This window comes from Copadichromis virginalis, linkage group LG14 (assembly GCF_057382275.1).
Source record: "Copadichromis virginalis isolate Kocher_CV1m ecotype Utaka linkage group LG14, C_Virginalis_male_GT1.1, whole genome shotgun sequence".
Taxonomy (NCBI): Eukaryota; Metazoa; Chordata; class Actinopteri; order Cichliformes; family Cichlidae; genus Copadichromis; species Copadichromis virginalis.
The window spans coordinates 25,002,916-25,023,148 of NC_140631.1; the positions used below are offsets into that span (position 1 = coordinate 25,002,916).

General features: G+C 39.0%; 2 protein-coding genes across 2 annotated transcripts; one reads left to right on the forward strand and one right to left on the reverse strand.

Moving 5' to 3' along the window:
- Positions 1-1,344: 1,344 nt before the first annotated feature.
- On the reverse strand, positions 1,345-15,491 carry ppp2r1bb (protein phosphatase 2, regulatory subunit A, beta b). Its single transcript, XM_085430094.1, has 15 exons — positions 15,344-15,491; positions 14,675-14,765; positions 14,456-14,556; positions 13,468-13,700; positions 13,179-13,326; positions 12,896-13,051; positions 11,474-11,588; positions 11,304-11,374; positions 9,678-9,812; positions 8,207-8,380; positions 7,972-8,032; positions 3,980-4,134; positions 3,246-3,388; positions 3,027-3,118; positions 1,345-2,919 (listed from the first exon to the last, which is right to left on the reverse strand). Exons 1-15 carry the CDS (start codon positions 15,419-15,421, stop codon positions 2,903-2,905), a joined length of 1,770 nt encoding a protein of 589 aa, XP_085286220.1. The 5' UTR covers positions 15,422-15,491; the 3' UTR covers positions 1,345-2,902.
- Positions 15,492-16,352: 861 nt separating this feature from the next.
- Positions 16,353-18,503, forward strand: med29 (mediator complex subunit 29). Its single transcript, XM_085430095.1, has 4 exons — positions 16,353-16,616; positions 17,335-17,393; positions 17,489-17,579; positions 17,981-18,503. The coding sequence occupies exons 1-4, from the start codon at positions 16,392-16,394 to the stop codon at positions 18,206-18,208; spliced, it is 603 nt and encodes a 200-aa protein (XP_085286221.1). The 5' UTR covers positions 16,353-16,391; the 3' UTR covers positions 18,209-18,503.
- Positions 18,504-20,233: the final 1,730 nt, after the last annotated feature.

The window sequence follows — 20,233 nt, forward strand, 5'->3', positions numbered from 1 at the left end:
CATGTTAAATCAGAATGGGCAAGTCCCAGCCTTGAGCCACTGCTTTTTCTTTCTTTTCCTTTGATGCGTCACTTGCTTTCAATTACTTCAACTCCTTCAGGCACATTTAACCGATACGTCAACTCGACTCAGAACTTAAGACCAGAAACCCTCCAAATTCATCCAGTGCACATCGCCAGAAACTTCAGCTGTTTTCTCTCACTGATTGCATTCTGACTCACTGACTTCTTTCAGTGGTGAAATCATTTCAAGTACTATATCGGGAAATTTCAAGCAGAAAAGCTGAAAGTCATTCTTGATTATTATGGTAGCACTTTGATGCCCTTCTCATACGGCCAAAATCATGAGTGACCCGCCAATTGTCAAAGCAGGCCACCATTATGTTGCCTTTTGTTTTTTTAAGGGGGTGGAACAGCTGTTTTCTATGAAATCTTTCCATGGGCATAGTCATAGCCTATAAACCAATGCTGAAGTACCAAAGTCTACTTTGACTATACATATATATATATATCTATATGTGTGTATATACACACATATATGTATATTATGCTCTCAAAAGTTAAACTTAATATCAGCTCTATCTAGTAAGTTACTCATCTTCAGTTTGCTGCAAAATCAGATTGTCAAGCAGAGAAACCCTAAAAGCTGCCATAACAGTCAATTAGTCTGTAGTGAATAGGGTCATGTTGGCAACTTACAATCTGTTTCTGATAATACAGCAATTAACCACTACAAATCATCAAAAATCAAACATCTGTCTTATAAGACAGATATGTGGCACAACATATGTCTTATCTTAATTTATTTAATATTCATGTTTGGTGTCCCTGTAATGGGATAATATTGCATTACCCACCCCATACTTTCTATCCAGATGGAAACTGCCTCTTGGGAGAAACCAGTGTTGTGGAAGTTTTCCACAGCCCCCTATGCACATGGCACAAGGGATCAATGGCTATGACTTCAGTCACAGGTCCTCCATCCAGTGGAGTACACTGTAGAACAAAGTGGTAGACATCTCTCTTCTTTCCCATCATCAAAACACCAGATGAGGACTATCTCTAGGAAGAATGATTCCATCCATCCAGCAGGGGTTTGTAAATACAAAGAGACCCCCCAAAAGACAGCTTTTACTGGTTTTTCCAGAAGCTAAACATCCACAGCAGGCCTGTGATTTGTTGTCAATACAATTTATATTTCAAGAATATTTTAAAGTGGTTCGTCTGTTATTCTCCAAATTGTTTTAATTGGATGATTCCTGTCTTCACCCTGAAGCGGCCAATTATACTGACAAAAAGGACTTGATGTCCTAACTGCGAAGTTACAAAAGAAGGGTACACTGGCTCCTCTGTGTTACTTTATTCAGATCAAGATACAGTAGTACAGCATCCCAATTTAGAAGAGAATTCAAAACAAAAATAAAAGCGCAGTCTTCGTGATACAGGACAATCAACAATCAAGGTTTATTCAACAACAAAATGAGGAAGGCGGGAGGGGAGAAGAGAGAAGGGAATGGCATAAGGAGTTCAGGGAAAGACAAAAGTTCCTTTTATCAGCACAGACGATACATTTATTCAATCCGCCCATAACCACCCCAGCTCCCACCCCGTAATAAAACATTATGCAGCCTTACGTACACATGCTCCCTGCTCCCCTTCCCACTTTCTTTCAAAGCATGCGCTTGTTCTCCATTGTGTAGAGGTTTTTAAGCAACGATTAAAAGTGATGGCCCTTAACGTTTATTGAAAGGCTTTTAAACCTCCTGTTCAGTGGGGAGGGGAGGAGGGAGGGGGCACCCAAGCATGGATTTAAGGAAAAAATTGATCGGCTCTAGAGCGCATGGACTGCTGTGGTTGTGCACTAGCCCCCATAGCTGTAGTCAATTAAGTTGTACGATCCCATTACCGTCAAGACTAATAGTGTCGCTTCCAGAAAACAATGCTGTCTTTTTACACAACATGGCAGACGAAACCGGTTTACCGGCATATTAAAAGAGAAAACAGCTGCTTTCTAAAGTCATTGGCACAAAGATTAAGAGTAATGCCGACAATATACTACAGAACATTACGTCCCATCTTTCCACACGTACCAAAAATTACTAATCTGGATGTGGGACAGTTATGAGCAACAATTTACAACTGATCTGGCCCCTCTCCATTACTGACCAACTCAGAGCACAGCAGTCTGGTGGATGAGGAATTACACAGGACATCATTTCTTTAAAACCTTGTAGATTCTAATTCTGTGAAGGATTTCAGAGGCGAGGGGTTTGATTTGGTGACAAAAACAAAAAACATATTTCATAACACCTTGAAATTTCTACTTCTCTGTAGAGCTGCATCTCTGGGAAAAGGGGGCTGTTTCAAGATGAAGCTCAGGGAAAAAAAATTAACAGCTTGTTGCACCATCTGCTGCTAAAAGTTTTCATCTAACACTGGGAGAAAAAGTGCTGCAGCACAAAGAGTTAGCACAGTCCTAGGTAGCTAACAGAGACGTGGTACGGTGTGACGACTGCAGCTCAAGTACAACAGCGGCCAAGGGCGTAAAAAGGGAGGAATGTGAGGGGGGTACTGGTTAGCAATGACTAGCGAGTACAGTAGCACATGCATGCACCACTTATTTCAGTTTCATCAACACTTTGCCTTTGTAGAAGCACCCATTTACAGCAAAGCGAAAGGTTAACAAATAAGCCTATGTGCTATACCTGGACATGGACACCCATTGGACAGTAAAAAAAAGAAAGAAAAAAAGGAATAAACATAGGGAAAAAGAAACAAAAAATAAAACTGTTGACAGCTTTCTCTATACATTAACCAGTTGATCCTGAACATCAATAAATATCTTGTAAAAGTGTTGCCTTGACTCAGGTGGGTATCTGGTTAACCCATGTCGGGCTGGCCGGTTATGCTAGCGCCAGAACTGTGTACGAAAGAGAAGATAATTGCAATTTTAGTCATTTTTAAATATATTTCAAATATAACTCAATCTGTTAAATGGTTTTAATACCCAGTGATAGGAAAGCTTACCACTAATGGCCTCCTGGGCAAAGTATTTAACATCCATGTCTGTGTCTGAAGCCAGCTTCTCCAGCACTGGCTTCACTTCTGTTTGAAGGGCACTGCAAGGGACAAAGTGAGGACGACATTTATTAGACTCAAAGCTCGTTCTGGATTTCAGACTTTAGTCAGTTTTCCCCCTCCACTGTGCAGAGAAAGCACAGAGTGCTCAAATTCCAGACAACATACTTGCTGTCGAGGATAGGGCCAATCTTCTGAAGGGATTTCGCCACATTGAAGCGGACGTTGGCCACTTGGTCATTGGACATCTTGAGGACCACAGGCAGCATCTGCTTAGTGGTGATCTCCTGGCCACATGCCTTTGACAAAGCCTGAGACAGAATGCAGGAGTTACCAAAATGACAAAATCTACATGTAAGTGATTTATTTTTTAAGAAGCTCATACACTTCTTTCCTAATAGTGACTGCTGCCTTCGTTTACCTCAAGTGAAGAAGGTAGGTGATCCAGATAAGTATACTTGGGTCATATTTTAGTCCAGAGCTTAGCTTGCTCTGTTAAAGTTACTGCATTTATATTAATAAAACAAACCCTTAATTCCTAAACTAGGCTTTTCCCATGTGCAGTGCAATAAAGTGGATCTGCATTATTGAATCTAGCTTCAATACTGTGAGTCTGAAACCTTTAAGGCATAACAGGTATTAAAAGAGTGCCAAAGAAAAGTTATGTTGAGGCGCTTTGTAACAGAAGGCAAAGCTGCCACAACAAAACAGACACCTCACGGTCTAACGATCCACTTCGAGAAAGCACTTGGCGACAGCTGGTAGTATAAGAAAAACAACTAATCTCTGCTTTTTATTAGAGAGACTAGAGTCATTTTAGATGGATCAGTACAGAAAATAAGCCCCTCAAACAAACTCCAAAGGCCATCATGTGCATATCGAATAAAGATCTGTCGACTCACATTGATGCAGAACAGAGTGGTCATCCTGTGGAGGTAATTGGGATCGTTGGCCATACCCAGCACTTTGGGCACGATGGTGTTCTGGGCCCACTCTGCTCCAAACTTCTCCACAAGCTTCATTAGGTTACAGGTCGCTGCCTCACGGATGGCATACACTAGAAAAAACACACAACAGCATTCTGTGTGAAAGGTCTGCGTGTGCCATGTCTCCCTTTCCAGGTCTCTGTGAATGAGCTTGATGGGCTCTTTCCAAATCTGCTTTGCTTGCTAAAATCCTCCAAGATTACACTCTTCATTTTGCTTGCTGTTTGCAATCCACAATTTTAAAATCTTGCTTGTCATTATAGTAATTTTGCTCCTCATATCTATTTCGTTTGCGTGTCCTGAAATAAGACAAACTCTTATTTTTTATTTTTTTATTTTTTTATTACAAACAAGTGTCTAAAGGCCTTTACACAGCAGATATATAAAACCCATGCTTCAAAAAACACTTTTCTGAGTCATCTATTCTTAATGCAGCAGTTTATAGTTTGCAGCATTAATATTTTCAAATGAAGCTCGAAAAAACTCTTGGAGCAAAGCATGACATTCTGTCTGCTGCCTCTTTCTTGTGACAACTGGATGAACCCAGAATCTCAGTTTCTTCCATTTCCTGTTTAGAAACATCAGGACCAGCTCATCACTTCTTGATGTCAACTTAATTTTTGTCCACAGCGCATTTCTGGAGGACAAGTTTTCTGCAAAAACACACATGTGAGGTGTGTAATGGCCTCAACACTTTGCTAACATAATGCTTGTTTTACACCTCTTTAACAGACAGAGCGGCTGTGCTGGGATCACAGTGTGGCCCTGTGCTTACACAGGACACATTCAGGTTCAACAATGAGTGTGGGTCAACACACGCTTCAGGTTATATATACAAACATCCATGTAGTGTGACAAAATATGCCATACACACAGTTGTACCGATTTCAGTGGGAGTGAGTGCGTCTATTGGTGTGTGAGATGGCCGACTTAAAAAGGTGACTGAAATTCTCTCTGGGCACTGGTATAAACTGCAGAGCCCCGAGGCAAACAAGACTCATCATACTGAACCAATTTGGTCAAGGGAACAGCAAGAGCAGTTTGCTTGCGAACATCTTCGAGCTGGACAATAAAAATCAGGGCGATAATTGCACGCACACACAAGCCAGAAAAACACGCCCTCAAAACACATTATTATGTGATGACTAACTTACTATAATTGTATCAATTCTCTTTTGGTTATATCTCATCTGGACAGTCATCCTTTTTAAGGCCAGAGGGTTACTCAGCCAACACATACAGATCATTGTCTTCTTTGTGACAACTTAGATCTTTGTTACTGAAGGAGCCTTCTTTTGATTTATCCATCTCATTACATATTTTAAGTGTGTAGCCAGGAAATGTAAATACAGCTGCCAATCTTGTTATAAATACACCCAAGAGCATTTCTGCAGTTGCATTGTTGGGCAACGGTTATCCTACACTGGTTGTGAAGAGAATCTTCATGTCTCACAATATCCATGAAGATTTGTTTACATGCGTGTCCATCAGTGAAGTCTGACATACGTTTTAAAGTTACTGTAATGAAAGTACAAAATGTCCCATCTATTGTTTTACCCCTGATTTTACCCCATTGTTAGGATATATGCAGTATCTACATCCATTCAACAAAAATTACAGATTTTATTTATCAGCATTATTTGCTGTAGCAATTATGACGCTACAGCTTTCACCTCAAATAGAATTTAGAGCAATAAAGCGACAAATAGAAGAACTCACTGTTAGAAATTAGACTAATGGTATTTGTATGCTGTGTGACAAAAAAAGAAGAGGAAAATACACAAATAATTTTCTCTGTAATTAAGCCAGTGAGGGAAAGATTCTGGGCTGATTCCTGTGCTCCCGTCTTTCTCTGAAGGGCTTACGTAAGTGTGGCACAGCCCTAACCCTAGCCCCACACACACACACACACACACACACACACACACACACAGAGAAACTCACACCAGCAGCATTCCAATGATGTAACCCAGCTGGCCCTTTGTCCTCAACAGAGAGCGTGTCTCTCTCTAATTGGAAAACTCAATGTCAAAAGAACACTACATACACAGGTAAAACTTAATGCATACCACAAATATTCTAGGTTATAAATACAGTTGGGTGTGTTGTGAAGTTCTAAGGATAAACAGCTCTTTCAGCGTTTGAATAAGGATGATTGTTTCGCAGAACCGTTTAAAACTACCGGGAAGAGAAAGACCCCAGGGCAAACATGCACAGATAAACACACACAGACTCGCTCAGTGACCCAACAGGGATTTTAAAGTCCATTAACAACAGTATAAATCCAAAGCTAGAACTGCAGGCTGTTGTATAGAAAAACAAGGTTAACTGACGTAACAAAGTATGAAAGAGTGGCTGAACTGTTCTATGGGGATGCAAACAGCGAAGGGTGACAGCATCGCGTGGACAGAGTAAAATGCTGCTACAGCTAGGAGGGTCTGAGGGCAGGCTCTCCTGAGAGCAAATTTTCAGAGAAATTCTCTTTACAGGCTTTCTGTGTGTTACATAAAACACAATGTGAATCAATAACAGTGAGAGATAAATACATCAACAAGACATGTTTAAAAAAAATATATACTGGAAATAACGGTATACAATTATCCATCAGGATAAAATTATTAGAAGTTTCCAACAGGACCCCGTTTACCTCATTTATGTGTATTTGCTTCAATTTCCAGTCAGTGCAAGTCTTTGTGCCGACAACTGTTTTCACTCAAGGTTCTAGATTCTCTTTTTCTTTGTTTTCTGTTTCACTGAAAATGTGTGCAGCTACTCCCTCAAAGCAGAGTGAATGGAGAAGATGGGTTAAGATAACGTTTCTTAAATTGACTGAAACTTGCTACGTGACTGAATGCAATGAAAGACGAGCCCCTTAACTGTGCAGAAAAACCAATAGAAGAACTGCTGTGATTAACACAACGTAGCAACTCGAGATCACCCAAGATCTGCACAAATGTAGATGACTCCTTCATGTGTCAAAATGGAAATGAGAGGGTCCATATACAGTTCTATTGTGACACAAGATCTGACAACTTCTCAAACACCATTGTACTAGATGATTTAGTTCTTTGCTCATTACAGCTGTACTACGCTACAGATGAAGAGTCTCCAATGGTATGTATAAAACAAAACACCTCCATCTCACCCCTTCTTTACCCTGAAACTTCTTCACTTCCACCCTCTAAGCTTATTAGTCTCTTCTCTCCAACAGTCTCTCTGACCTGGTCATAAAATAGTATCAGACTGGTAAGAGGACCTCTCTAAACTGCGTGCAAAGTTCAGTCAGAGAAATTAAAGAGAGAATCAAAATACAACTGTGTGGATATGTAATGGTGAAAATTCATAAAGGAATAAGCAGTTCCTACTTATGTTTAAAAAAACGAAACAAAAAAAGCTAGTGTATGATGAAGGTATCAGAGTGCTACCGAGCACTGACAGCCAAAGTAAATAAAATGCCATTGGGAAGAGGCGAGAGAATTAGGGGCATTGCCACAGTAAGTGCAACCCTCCTGCAGCGAAAACTAGAAAACGAGGACAATTTTCAGGCTAAGATTTGTATTCATAGGCTAAAGGGGGTGTTGCAAAGAAAGCTGCCCATTTAAGCATCTGTTTAAGCAGCGTCTCATAAGTTCGCCAAGTTGGCAACAATGAGATGAACTGAAGTGTGAAGATCACTGCTGTGAGTGAGAAGGGTGTCAGGCACCAAAGCTGACTGTATGCATTTACATGTAAATAATATGAACAAATATCCAAATCCCAAAATTGAAAACCAAATACCTCCCCAACAAACAAATATGCAAACAGTCAAATACTCAGCTCCACCTTAAGACCAAACAGATAAAGTATCGTCCTATGACGATGATAGTACATCAAATTGACAAACTTTGAAACCCATAACAGCACCTTACCATGGTCAATAAGCCAGGCCATACAAAGGGTATTGAGCTTCTCATCAAAGAACTCGACTCCCTGCAGGAAAAAGGATAAAATATAATCACAACAATTTCCTGGTTATCTACAGTCAAATCGGGCCTGATAGCATTTTAGCTAATGTTGGTGTTTTTACACATGGTGTTAATTAAGGATGACATTTAAAACATGTTATATGGCTTGCAGCTGTTTTTCCTAGACTCCACGACTCACCAGCTGTCCTGCCAGCAAGGGCATGTACTCTATGATGGCAAGGCGAACCCTCCACTTTGCATCTTCTGCCAACTCCACAATGGCCGGCAGCAGTGACTGAGAGAGCTGTCGTATGCCAATCACCTCGTTCACACAGTCAAGGTTGGAGATGATGTTCAGACGCACCTCAGGGCACTAAAACAGACGAATTACGAGAGATAGGTTAAGGTCATGCCAGCCTACTGTCATCAAATTCTGATTCATTTCAAACCCGATATAATCGAAAATGTAAAACATCTTAACCTACATATTTTACACTTAAGAAGAAGAAAAAAAGACCAATCACATATTATGTATCCAACTATGCTAACCCCATCAAAAAAGACCAGACTGCCAAGAGGTTATGTCTTACAAATCGGAACCAATGTTTATTATAAAGAGCCTGAAATTAGGGCTTGCGTTTGTTCAGCTTTGAACAGGATATTAACTGGAACAGCAAAAGTACACAGCTAAACTTTTTAAATCAACATACTTTAAACTCCAGAAACCACAAATTGAAGAATGATTTGACACATTCAGTCACACTAACTTAAGCTGAGACAGAGCAGTAGCTGAACAAGTCACAGAAACTATCTGAAATCTGTACAGTGTCTCCCTTTCCTCAGATAAATGTACTTTGATTTGAAATTTGCAAGTCAAAGCTGTCAGTTTAGACATTAATCTAATTAGTCACTTAGTCTTGTGTTTGTGCCGTGAGGAAAATGGGCCGTCTTTAAATAGGACTAGAGGAAGAGAGTTGAGGAACTTAAAGCATAAGCCGTCCAAAACACTGATACACGTTTGTCTCCGACCTGCCAAACTTGTGTCTGATATCAATATTCACTAATGTAATGGGACTATGTATTAATGTGGGAAGATGTGAGTGAGCTATTCTTCAACATGAACCTAACACACTTAGAGGAACAATGTAAATCAATATTCAGGAGCTAAAACACATTAACCTAACACAGAATCAGGACTGCTCTACAATTTGATTCTTGCAGCAGCTTCTTTGAAAAATGATTACAAAAGTAATACTGACAGTTGCAATTTAATCAACAAATATCCACAATTATTCCTTATTACTGAAAATACAATCAGAATGCATCAAGCAGTAACCCATTTGGCTAAGCTGTGTCTGACTTAATTATGCTTTCCTCAAGACAGCAGCCAATCAGTCTTCCAATTGTAAGGTCTCAGTTAGGCTGCCAACTGCATGAATCATCCTCCTACCCAGCCAGGTGGCAGCCAGGTACATCTGGTGGCTGCAGCTAAGTGGCTTTGCTGTCTAAGACATGCTGATCAAAGAAGGCCAAAGAACTTGGTCAAATTGGGCTGCCTTGTAAGCAGCTTTTGTTTACAGTGGTACCAAACTACAACTGTGCCTTGTGGATTTCCAAAGCCAGCTGTCTAATATAAAGAAACCACAATTAAAAATCTGCATTTCCTTTACCTCGTCCTTGAGCTGAGCCAGAAATAGAGGCAGTAAGTGCTCTATTGTGTTGTCCTTGCCCAGGATGGTTGAAAGTCCCATAATGACTGAGGCCAGAGCCGATTTCACATGCTGGTTGGTGTCTGAAACAAGTTCCTAATGGAGGACGGGAAACACAGGAGACAGAGAGATCAGCCCAAACAAATAGTTAACACAAAGTATGTAAATAAACATCAAGACCACTGCAATGGCTCATATTTGCAACGCAGCACACAAGGAGCCTATAATCGACCTGTGTGTAAATACATGGTAAAGTGAACTTAATACTAGTGAGGATTACAGTCATTGCATCTAACAACTGTGCGTGGAAACTTAAAATGTGATGTAGACAGAAACAGAAATGGGTGTACATAAACAAGCAAAGAAATCGCTTGTTATCTAAATGCTCATGTTTACTTGTGTTTTCAAACCAGTATTACATGGAAGCCTCTAATGAACTATAAAACCTTTGAAAAATTATTTTCCCTTCCCAGAACATATATCAGCACACCAGGCATTTCAATCTACCAATAAAATCAACTCTGCAGTGGGAGTGATGGTATGTGTGTGCCAAGTGCCCGTGCTATGACGTTTATTACATTTTTCCAGGGAAGTGTGTTTGTTGCTACCTGGATGGCTTTTCCCACTGCTGTATGTATGTTTACAGGACAAACACAGACTTCTTATGACAGTCATGCAGCTTGCTCTCTTTCAAACACACACCAAAAAAAAAAAAAGTACAGTTCCAGGAATTCCACTGTGAGGCTACCTGTATTTCCACTACCCTTACTGACACAATAGTTCGTTACAACACAATAGTGCCACCTGCTGCTTAAAACTTGAACAACACTGGCATGTATAGTCTATAAAACATAACCACAAAACAGGCCTTGACATCAATTTAAAGGAATTCAGAGATTTGCTTCCAAACAGACTAAATAAATAAATGATAACATGGTTTTAAAAAAGTGCGATAAATGAGAAAAACCTGAATTATTTATTACTAGATTGAGAAAATTAATCTCTTATATTCTCTAGAATATAAGAGATATGGATGCCACCTTTTCAACATCATGACTTCATGACAGTGTAACCATTATCTGCCCCAAACACTACATTATAAGATGCAGAGCTCATAATTAGATTCTCCTGCTATTCTTACAGGCTACGGATTAACTGTTAACTATGTCTTTGTCTGAGAAATGGATCTTCCCTGCAAAAACAGCCCGGTGCTCTTATTCAAAATTCTTAGGTTTACACAAACAAACATTTTACTTTTTGTGAAGGTGATGGCAGACTAAGGGTCACCAACCAAATATGTCTGCTCAGTGAACACTTTATACAAAATAGTCTCCTTTTCCCCTCCCTCCACAGGAGACAACTAAGATTCAAGGATTATCCACACTTTAAAATCTGTCAGCAATGGCATTGGTCAACCCCCCCACCACCAAAATAAATAAACACATATGCATTCAAAAGTGCTTTAAAGGAACAATAAAAATATAAGCTTTTATTTGTTTTTCTTGCTTTACCAGTGAACACAAAACTTTTGTCTTACTGACAAGAAATATCACACTGCAGCTGACAGAAAAGTTTATTTATTTTTACCTTGACGCAAGGCAAGATGTGAGTCATGATGATCTGCTCACGATTGTCCTCTGGAAGGTTCTCGCAGAATTCTGACAAAGGGAAAAATACATCATCAAAATATAGAAAGCAGTGGTCAAGAGGCTGAATCAAGTTCGGCCAGTGCGATTCATTTCAAGAAAATCTCCTACCTTTGACTTTGTTGGCTGCAGCCGCACGGACCTCAGCTTCACAGTCCTTCAGAAGATTCTGGAAAGCTGGGACCAGGTCGTTCTTTGTGATCTCTGGGCCCACTGCTTTCTGGAGCTACATTCAGACAGAAATCAATTAATCTCCATTTACTAAGTAAGCATGTGACACAATTCCCAGTGTCTTCCAGTAAAAAGGTCACTGGAAGATACTGGGAGGTTTTAATGTGGCTAAAAGTTCACATTGTGATATTATGAGCAAACAACCTGACTCAAAATTCTCAACACTGATAGTTAAGAGGTTTCAATGAATATTAAGATGGAAATAAACTTTACGATTTCTATGTATAAAACAGATTTTTTTAATGTACGTGCCATGGCCTGGGTCTATCACCTGGCACCTTATCCTCTTAATTTTGCTGACCCTGTATAGCTGTGTATTGCATGGATGCATGTCAAAGCTGCAGTCTTGCTAAATCTTCGGCTTAACTGGAAACTGACTTTTTAAAATGTACAATACTTAAATCTTTTCTGCTGCTACTTATAATCTGACAGGTAAAACTCAAAATAGCCTCTGAAATAGGGCTGTTCAAGCTAATAAATATTTACTATGCATTTTTCCTTATATCACAACTGTTTTATTGCCAATAAAAACACATGTTTTTTATTTGCTCTAGAACTTACTAAACACATCAAAAACATGGTGTTATTGTAATGAAAATGCAAAGATAAAGCTCCAAATATTACAAATCTTAATTAAAGCCCACTGGTAAAAGATTTTAATTACCTACTAGTAATGTTTGTGGGCTTATTTAAACTTGTGTCACCTTCATAATAAAGCTCAATCGAGTTTTGCAGCTGCATAGATTCTTTTGATCAAAAATGGCTCAATGACCTAGCTGAATGCATGTGATTAGTTGTGCCCACGGCAGCATGGCAACAAAGAACTTTAATTCAGCTCAAGTCTAAGAGAGCCACCTTTAAATCTCTCCATTCTGTTTTTGCTCTTAGTATTTTTTCTGAAAGTTTTAACAGGAAGTTAAGATTTAATCTCAGCTACTTGTTTGAGGATGTTGGGTTTGTTAATCATTATTATTCCAATGACACCTTTGCTCAGTAAATATGCAGCACAAATGTTTGGACAGGGGTGGTTTATTTAATGATGTGATGTCAAACACTTCTTTGAAAGCACTACATGTGTCTAAACTAAGATTACTAACAAGTATCAAAGAAATACAGCAGATTAACATTGAAATGTATGAACCTTTTACTGTTGTTGGTTTTATATCCAGTAAAAGAAAAACAGTCAACTCCGCTTCAGAATTACTCTATATCAAAAAAGTGCCCTATTTAAAGTTGGTTTTAAACAGAATTTCCAAAATGTTAATTCTACATTTAAATCAAAGAAGTTGTTTTTCAGTTTACCTCAGAGAACTTGTCAGCAACCATGTAACGGACCCTCCAGGACTTATCTTCTGCAGCCTGACGTAGGGTTGGCATCACCAGGGTCTCCAGATCCTCCTGAGGCAGCAGAGTGGCAATACTGACACAAGCCTCCACTGCAAGCAGCCGCACTGAGTCCTGATGAAGAAAGATGGGATCAGTTTGGCCTCCCAACAGGCAACGACACCAAGAATTGACTACCCAAAATAAGAACACTGCAGTTCAATGGATTTTTTTTTTTTTTTTTTTGGATGGATGTTCATACCTGCTCATCAGAGGCCAGGGCAGTGAAAAGGGAAATTATGTCACTTTTTACATACTCCAGCTCCAAGACTTTGGCAAATTCCCCCAGTTTGGATGCTGCAGCACGACGCACCATAGGAGTGTCATCTGAGCACAAGGTGCGAAAATGCCTAGAAATAACAACAAACATCAAATGAAACCTTGTTAGAAGACTAAAACAACCACCAAGTGACTCATTACAAGCAAATAAGTTAAGAAAAAAGGATTTGGAGGAATTTAAAAATCTCTCCACTTTTCAAGAAGCCACTTACTGGCGAATCTCAGCCTTGACGGTGCTGGAAACACGAGGATAACAGACGCTAAAGAGGCCACAGGCAGATGTGCGAGAAGTGAACCAGTCACCACTGGCCAACCGCTTCACCAAAGGCTCAAAGTGGACCTCCAGGTCAACTGGAGAGTGCTCCTGAGAGATCTTTCGCAGGGACTCCACAGCTTTGTCTCTGACTACTGTCTCTTCCACTGTAGCTAGGCTCTCCAGGGGAGGCTAAACATCAAGAAGAAATAAGTGGAGATCAACTTAATCCACACCGATGATGGAAAAGCATCACAAATAAACATCTCACAAAAACTCTATATAGCAAATATGATACAATAGGCATTAAGGGGTTACTCACAATGAATCTCTAGATGCTACATAAATACTAACAAATGACTGGCTGCATAGGATTGCTTACAGTCTGAATTTAGAAAATGTACCTTTCAACAAACTGAAAATTTATACATGGTTGTGATAAAACAATTGTATAGAATATGATGTACTGCTAATTCCAAATTTAAAAATCTCTTTACAACAAACAAAGAAAAGTTAGGAAAATCATCAAATCTTAAGAGCTGAAATGTCAGTCGATTACTTTTATTTTTGTCGTCACAAACATGATCATCTTTGATCCTAAGTCCACAGGTCAGTCCTATGGTGAAACTGTTGAGCTGAGGGACTGATGTAATTGTGTCAACAGTTTGTTATTACTAGTCTAAATCCAGTAAATGAACTATGTGTGGGTTAAGATGTGTTTAGATACTACCCTTTGTGTCTTAGTGCAACCTAATATAACCTGACTTTAACATTAGCATTTGGCCCACTCTTGAAAAATACGTTGATGCAAAGTTCATGTGTAGTAAATTGACTTTTACATAAACTAGCTAATTCTAAGGAAATGTCAATACAGATTTAATATAATGGGGAATGCATCTCCTTGCAAGCATGTGTTTACAAAAAAAATCTGAAGCTTGTAGACTTACCAGAAGACAGTGGACATACTCTGGACCTCCCACCAGCATAGTGAAATTGCCAAGCTGTTCAGCCAATGCCAAAAGCACCTCATCTTCATCATAGATGGTGTCTGAGGGTGAGAGAAGGACTGTAAATCTACATGTGGATTACTGGCAGCCTCAGCAACTACAAGGCCCAGTTTTAAGTGCAACACATTCAGCGCTTTAATATAAAACTGCTTTTATTACCTGTGAGGAAAGGGAGGAGTTCAGTTCGGGTCCTCTCTACACCCAGGGCCAGCGCAATAGTGGACAGCTTCTTGATGCTGTTCAGACGCAACTGGAAGAAAAATGGAAAATTAGTGATGGATTCAGAAACCCTGAGCCAATAACAAAATAAATAAATAAATACAACCCTATAATTCATACTGTTAACCCAAGAACGCGTATTAGTGTTATCATCTGGTTTAAAATTGCGTCACAAGTTGCTAACTAAAGCGACCCAGCGTTTCAAATTGCTTGCTAGAAGGCAAAGCTTTCCACTGACTGATAGGAATAAATTGCGTGATCAGCCGTGATCTATACCCACTGCGGCCTCAAACGCCCCGCTGTTGTGATTCCTTAGTTGAACGCTCATTCGGCTAGCTTGGCTAGACATTAGCTAGCAGCTAAATGAATGACCTAGTTTGTCAATCTTCGTGATAATATATTAAAATGTACATCTGCGTAAAAACCAACTCAAAGAGCGGTATATTACTGTCGACAACAAACTAGACTAGCCGGGTAGGGTGGGCCCGGCAGAAAATTCCTGATAGGCCCAGACCGAGAACTAGCTAACAATCTGACGACTAAGAAATTATGCCAAACGCTTTGATTTTTAATATAAAAAAACAATAATATTAAAATCAGGGTTCCTACCTGAACGTCCTCATTTCGCAGTTCATCAATGAGAACGGCGATAGGATAAAGAGAATCGTCTCCATCAGCTCCTGCCATTTTGGATACTGTTGCAGTTACCGAATGGCGCTGCGGTGCTACACTACGGGGTTTCTGCCAGAAAGCAGCAGCTGCAGGGCCCTCCCCTTCTCGGAGCTTGCTTCTTCTTCTACCTTTGGCGACTTTCAAACCAGCCTAGATGTGTTTTATTGCCACCTACTGGACTGGAGAATATTACAATAAACTAGGGTTTTGTTTATTTTTTAGCTCAATCAGTCTCTCTTTCTTCCCCTTAAAGACCTCTTTCTTCTTCTTTAAACTGCTTATTTAGGAGGCGGATCACCTGCCTCCATATCACCCTATCCTCAGCATCTCTCATCATTACATCCATGAATCTCTGAGGAATTCCTTATCTGTTCCTGCTTTGCAAAGCCTGTAATTTTTTTTAAAGTCATTCATACAATCACTGGTACAGAAAATACATTAAATATCGCAAAATAAAAATTTTATTTTTATGTAAATGAAAAAGAACCACGGAAAACAAACTAAAGTATTATTACAATTAATAAAAACAGTATCTCTGGGAATGAATAAGGTTGTACATGTAGTTCAAAATAATCAAGACTGTACAAAAGAGTATTAGGGCCACAGAAGGTAGAAAAAAACTAAGGGACAACAAATTTTTTACATTAAAGTGGCAAATTGACACACAAAAGCTATCACCTAACCTAAACGAGTCTGTTATTTTCTTCTGAATGGACCCATTTCATTACAAGGTCTCTTCAAGGTCTGGAAGTTTATAATGTGGTGACTCTGTGCTAAAATCAGCATTTGTTTGTTGCTTAATCCAATTAAAATGTATAATATAAGGTTTAACATAGAAGATTTTGAGGAGTGTTTTGTTGTTTTTTAAATTTATTTTATACCCGTCCCTTCCCTCTTCCTTCAGTGACCCTCTTAAGAATTACTTTTATTTTGAAAATTATAGAACCGGATATTTTCCCGGATATTCTAGTCACAGCAGAACAAGATGGCGTCTCAGCAGCCGCAACCAGGAGGGTCGATGTCTCAGGCCGGATTACAACAACAGTCTGCTTCAATGCAGCAACAACAACAACAGCAGCAACAACAACAGCAGCAGCAACAACAACAGCAGCAGCAGCAGCAACAACAACAGCAACTGAGTCAACAGCAAGACTTTGACCCAGTTCAGAGATTTAAGATGCTTATACCGCAGCTAAAGGAGAGCTTACAGGTAAGTGCTGCGCATGTAGCTGGCTGAAGATGCTAACCCTCACATACTGTTCGTTTTGACATTTAACAGCAGTAAAAAACAAAACAAATTTAATTATTTTAGCCTGAAATTTGATACCTTTCCCGAAAGTTTCCCAGTATACATAAAAATATATTTTATAATTCGATACTGTTGCACAGGTGCTTCAAATTTTTGTACAATGACGTTAATCCCGATCTATTGAGGTGGATTTTAGATCCACCAGTGTGGTTCTACTTCAATTAAACTGTGATTTTAGTGAATATGGAAACCGTGAAACTGTACATCCCACCCCTCTTGATGTGTATTTTTATTATTTTTATTGGACTCTTATGACGGAGGTCAAAGGGGACTTTCACATTACCATGGGAACTGCCTGCCTCCCAACATATTTGGCCGGGTCCTGTAAAGTCCTGTGTAAATGTGTAGTTAAACAGCCAATCAGTTCTGGAATTATCTTGACATTTTCCTTTGAATAAAATATATTTAAATCGTTTTGACAGTCATGTAAAACCTAAAAATATACTATCTTCCTGTTCTTTGAAACATTAATATGGATCATTAGTCACTAATTCACTATTATCCAAAATCTGTTGTAGACACTTAGGAAGGAATTCTTCGCCTGGCTCAATATTGATCTGAAACATACTGTGAAGGTGTAGAGTGTGAATAAAATTTACTTTACTTCTTTCCAATGCAGAATGTAATGAGAATCGCCTCCCTGAATTTGGCATATAACACGACAATTGACAACGGCATGTAAGTATCGTCGTTTGTGGCAACCTCTGATCTGTATGTCTCTGTCAAGCAGCCTTCTGATTTATTTCTATGTCTGTCTTTTCCTTTTGTTTTAGAAAAACCAGTGACACTTCAGTGACACTTCAGCGCTTTGACAAAAGCCTGGAGGAGTTTTATGCCCTTTGCGATCAACTTGAGCTATGTTTGGTAAGATTCAAACAAACAAATAATCCATCATGGAGTAAAAACAGACATCCAGACACATTTATGTGTTGATTTTTGTGAGTGTTTTGTCATTTCTGTAAGAGATCATAACTGTACCCCTAAAAACTAAATATGACTGTAAACCTTTTTTCTTACAAAACATTACAAATATTTAAATTGGGTGTAAACCAATCTCATTGTGATATGTTTTAATGACTTAAACAGATGAAAAAGAACTTAACTCAAGACTGACTATTAAAAAAAGCATTAAAATTAAAGAAGTTATCAGTCAAATCTAAAAGACCTTTTAGAATGTAACTCCCGCGATAAACGAGGGACCACTGCACTGTATCTACACTTAAGATTTCCTCCACAAACTGAATTTTTTCTTCTTCTCTGTGCAGCGACTAGCATATGAGTGCCTCTCACAGAGCATCGACAGTGCCAAACACTCACCCAACCTGGTCCCAACAGCCACCAAGCCAGACACCGTCCAGACAGAGTCCATGTCATATGCCCAGTACCTTGGCATGATCAAATCTCAGATCTCCTGTGCCAAAGATATCCACAACGCTTTGCTGGAGTGTTCTAAGAAGATTGCAGGAAAGGGACAGCCTCAAGGAATCATATAGATTTGGACTGATGGTTACAGCTCTTTATGCACCAGGTGTTTTGTAAAAGGTGACAGAATTGTAAAATATTTACTTCTCACTTTCATGCTACATTGGCCATGATGATGATTTATGTCAGCAGGTCAAAAGGTCATGTATATTTGGTGGAGCGTGAAGTTGTGTTTTTGCCACCACTTTGTAAATAATTCTGACAGACGTTATGTTGGAAGATGACCAGCAGGTGGCGGCAGAAGCGCAGGTGAAGTCTTTTATAACACGTTTGTATTCGCTAATAAAATCTTTCTACTTACCGGTATGTTTGCTGAAATTTTTCATGTTTCTTAAGGATGTGACTTTCAGATACCGTTCCTCTGCTGCAATTAGCTTTTTTAAGCTTGTCACTTCTTCTTTTGTCTCTCACTTATCCAGTTTCCTAATGTTTTGAAGGACAAGCTGGACCCAATGTAGAAATATGCAAGTTTTCTGCTAATATATCTTTGGGAATCACCTTGTTGGTGAAAAAAATAGTATTTAATGTCAACATATGTTATTGTTGGGATTTTTCATAAATTCAGCTAAAGAAATGTGAATAAATTGTGTTTTTATGACAGGCTGCAAATGAGTGTCTAAAAATAATATTTAAAATTGTTTTGCTCATTTGTCTGTGAAGGCTCAAACATGGTTCATCCCTTGAATATGGTGCCTTTATGCTTGAATAAGTCAGTATTAAGTGGCTTAACAAAAAAGCACTTCTAAAACAACGGTTCAGGCATAAGGACTGGACTGAAAATGACTGAAAAAGCAGCCAATGTACAGAGCTACAGAGTAAAGGTCTGAGCCATTAGAAGCAAAATATAATGAAATGAAAGGTGTTTCAAGACTTTTGCACAGCACTCTATATTTACATACCATCATGCTCTTTTGGCCCTTGTGCTGTGTATTCAGAGGGTGAATGAGGACTTTGTTAACAGGTCAGGTTTCTGCAGCTTCTTCCAATTGTGTCTGAAGCTCTGGGATGTATGCAGTCTGATATAGAAACATGTGAGAGGCACGCTTGCAGCTGTGTAACATCTCAGACCAATCTGAGCTACTGACAAGTGCTTAGATCCAAAAATACCACCCCCGGTCACTCTTAGAGACAAGGGCTTCATTTCGACACCGGCTATGCTATGTTATTCAGTATTCAGACTGACTTCCAAATATTGAGGATAACCTTTGTATATACTTAAAAAAAAAAAAAAAAAACAACAGATTAGTCTTATCACTTTTATTTTCAGTTGATACATTTTCTTCACTGTTAAAGCTCGTAAAAATACACAAATCACTGAGAAAAATTCACACGTCGACAGTTTGTGAACGGAGTTCATCAGATGAAACGCGAGACAACACCAAATTAACAATATAAAAAGAGAAGGGTAATAGTTCTTTTTACATAAGATTACAGCAGATAAAGTACATATCTGTCGCATCAGGTACAAGACAACATAATCTCAGACAAAACAGGTATGATCTAAGTGCATTAGCGCATTCCACACAGCTCAGTAATTCACTATGTTCTCTCCGGTCTGGCTGCATGACAATATTAAAAAAGACAATACGAGAAACTGATGAAATCAACTGCGTTTTGAATGTGTTACCCCAATATGATGACATCACTACATCCTCAAGGAAAAAAAATATAATGAAACCAAGCATATTCAAAGTGCACTATAACTGCTTTTGCAACTTCAATGCATTACATTTCTATATCGTTAATGCCCCAGAGATATAAACATTTTCTAGTTTTTAATAATTCTTTTGTCTCGTGTAGTGCCAAACGCCTTACCATTTATGTGTAGCAAATAGTGCACCGATTCAAACTAAGTGCTGAAAAATGTTTAGCATTCTCATAGTTGTGCAGCATGTTTCAGAAAATGTGCAGCAGTAGTGTGAAACGTAAGTAACTGAGCCAAAATATTGAAAAACCAGACACAGCTTGACCTTTTAAAATCCAGGTCAGTGGTCTGACTGTGTTTATGGGTAAGAAGGGCACCAGTTTGTACTGTA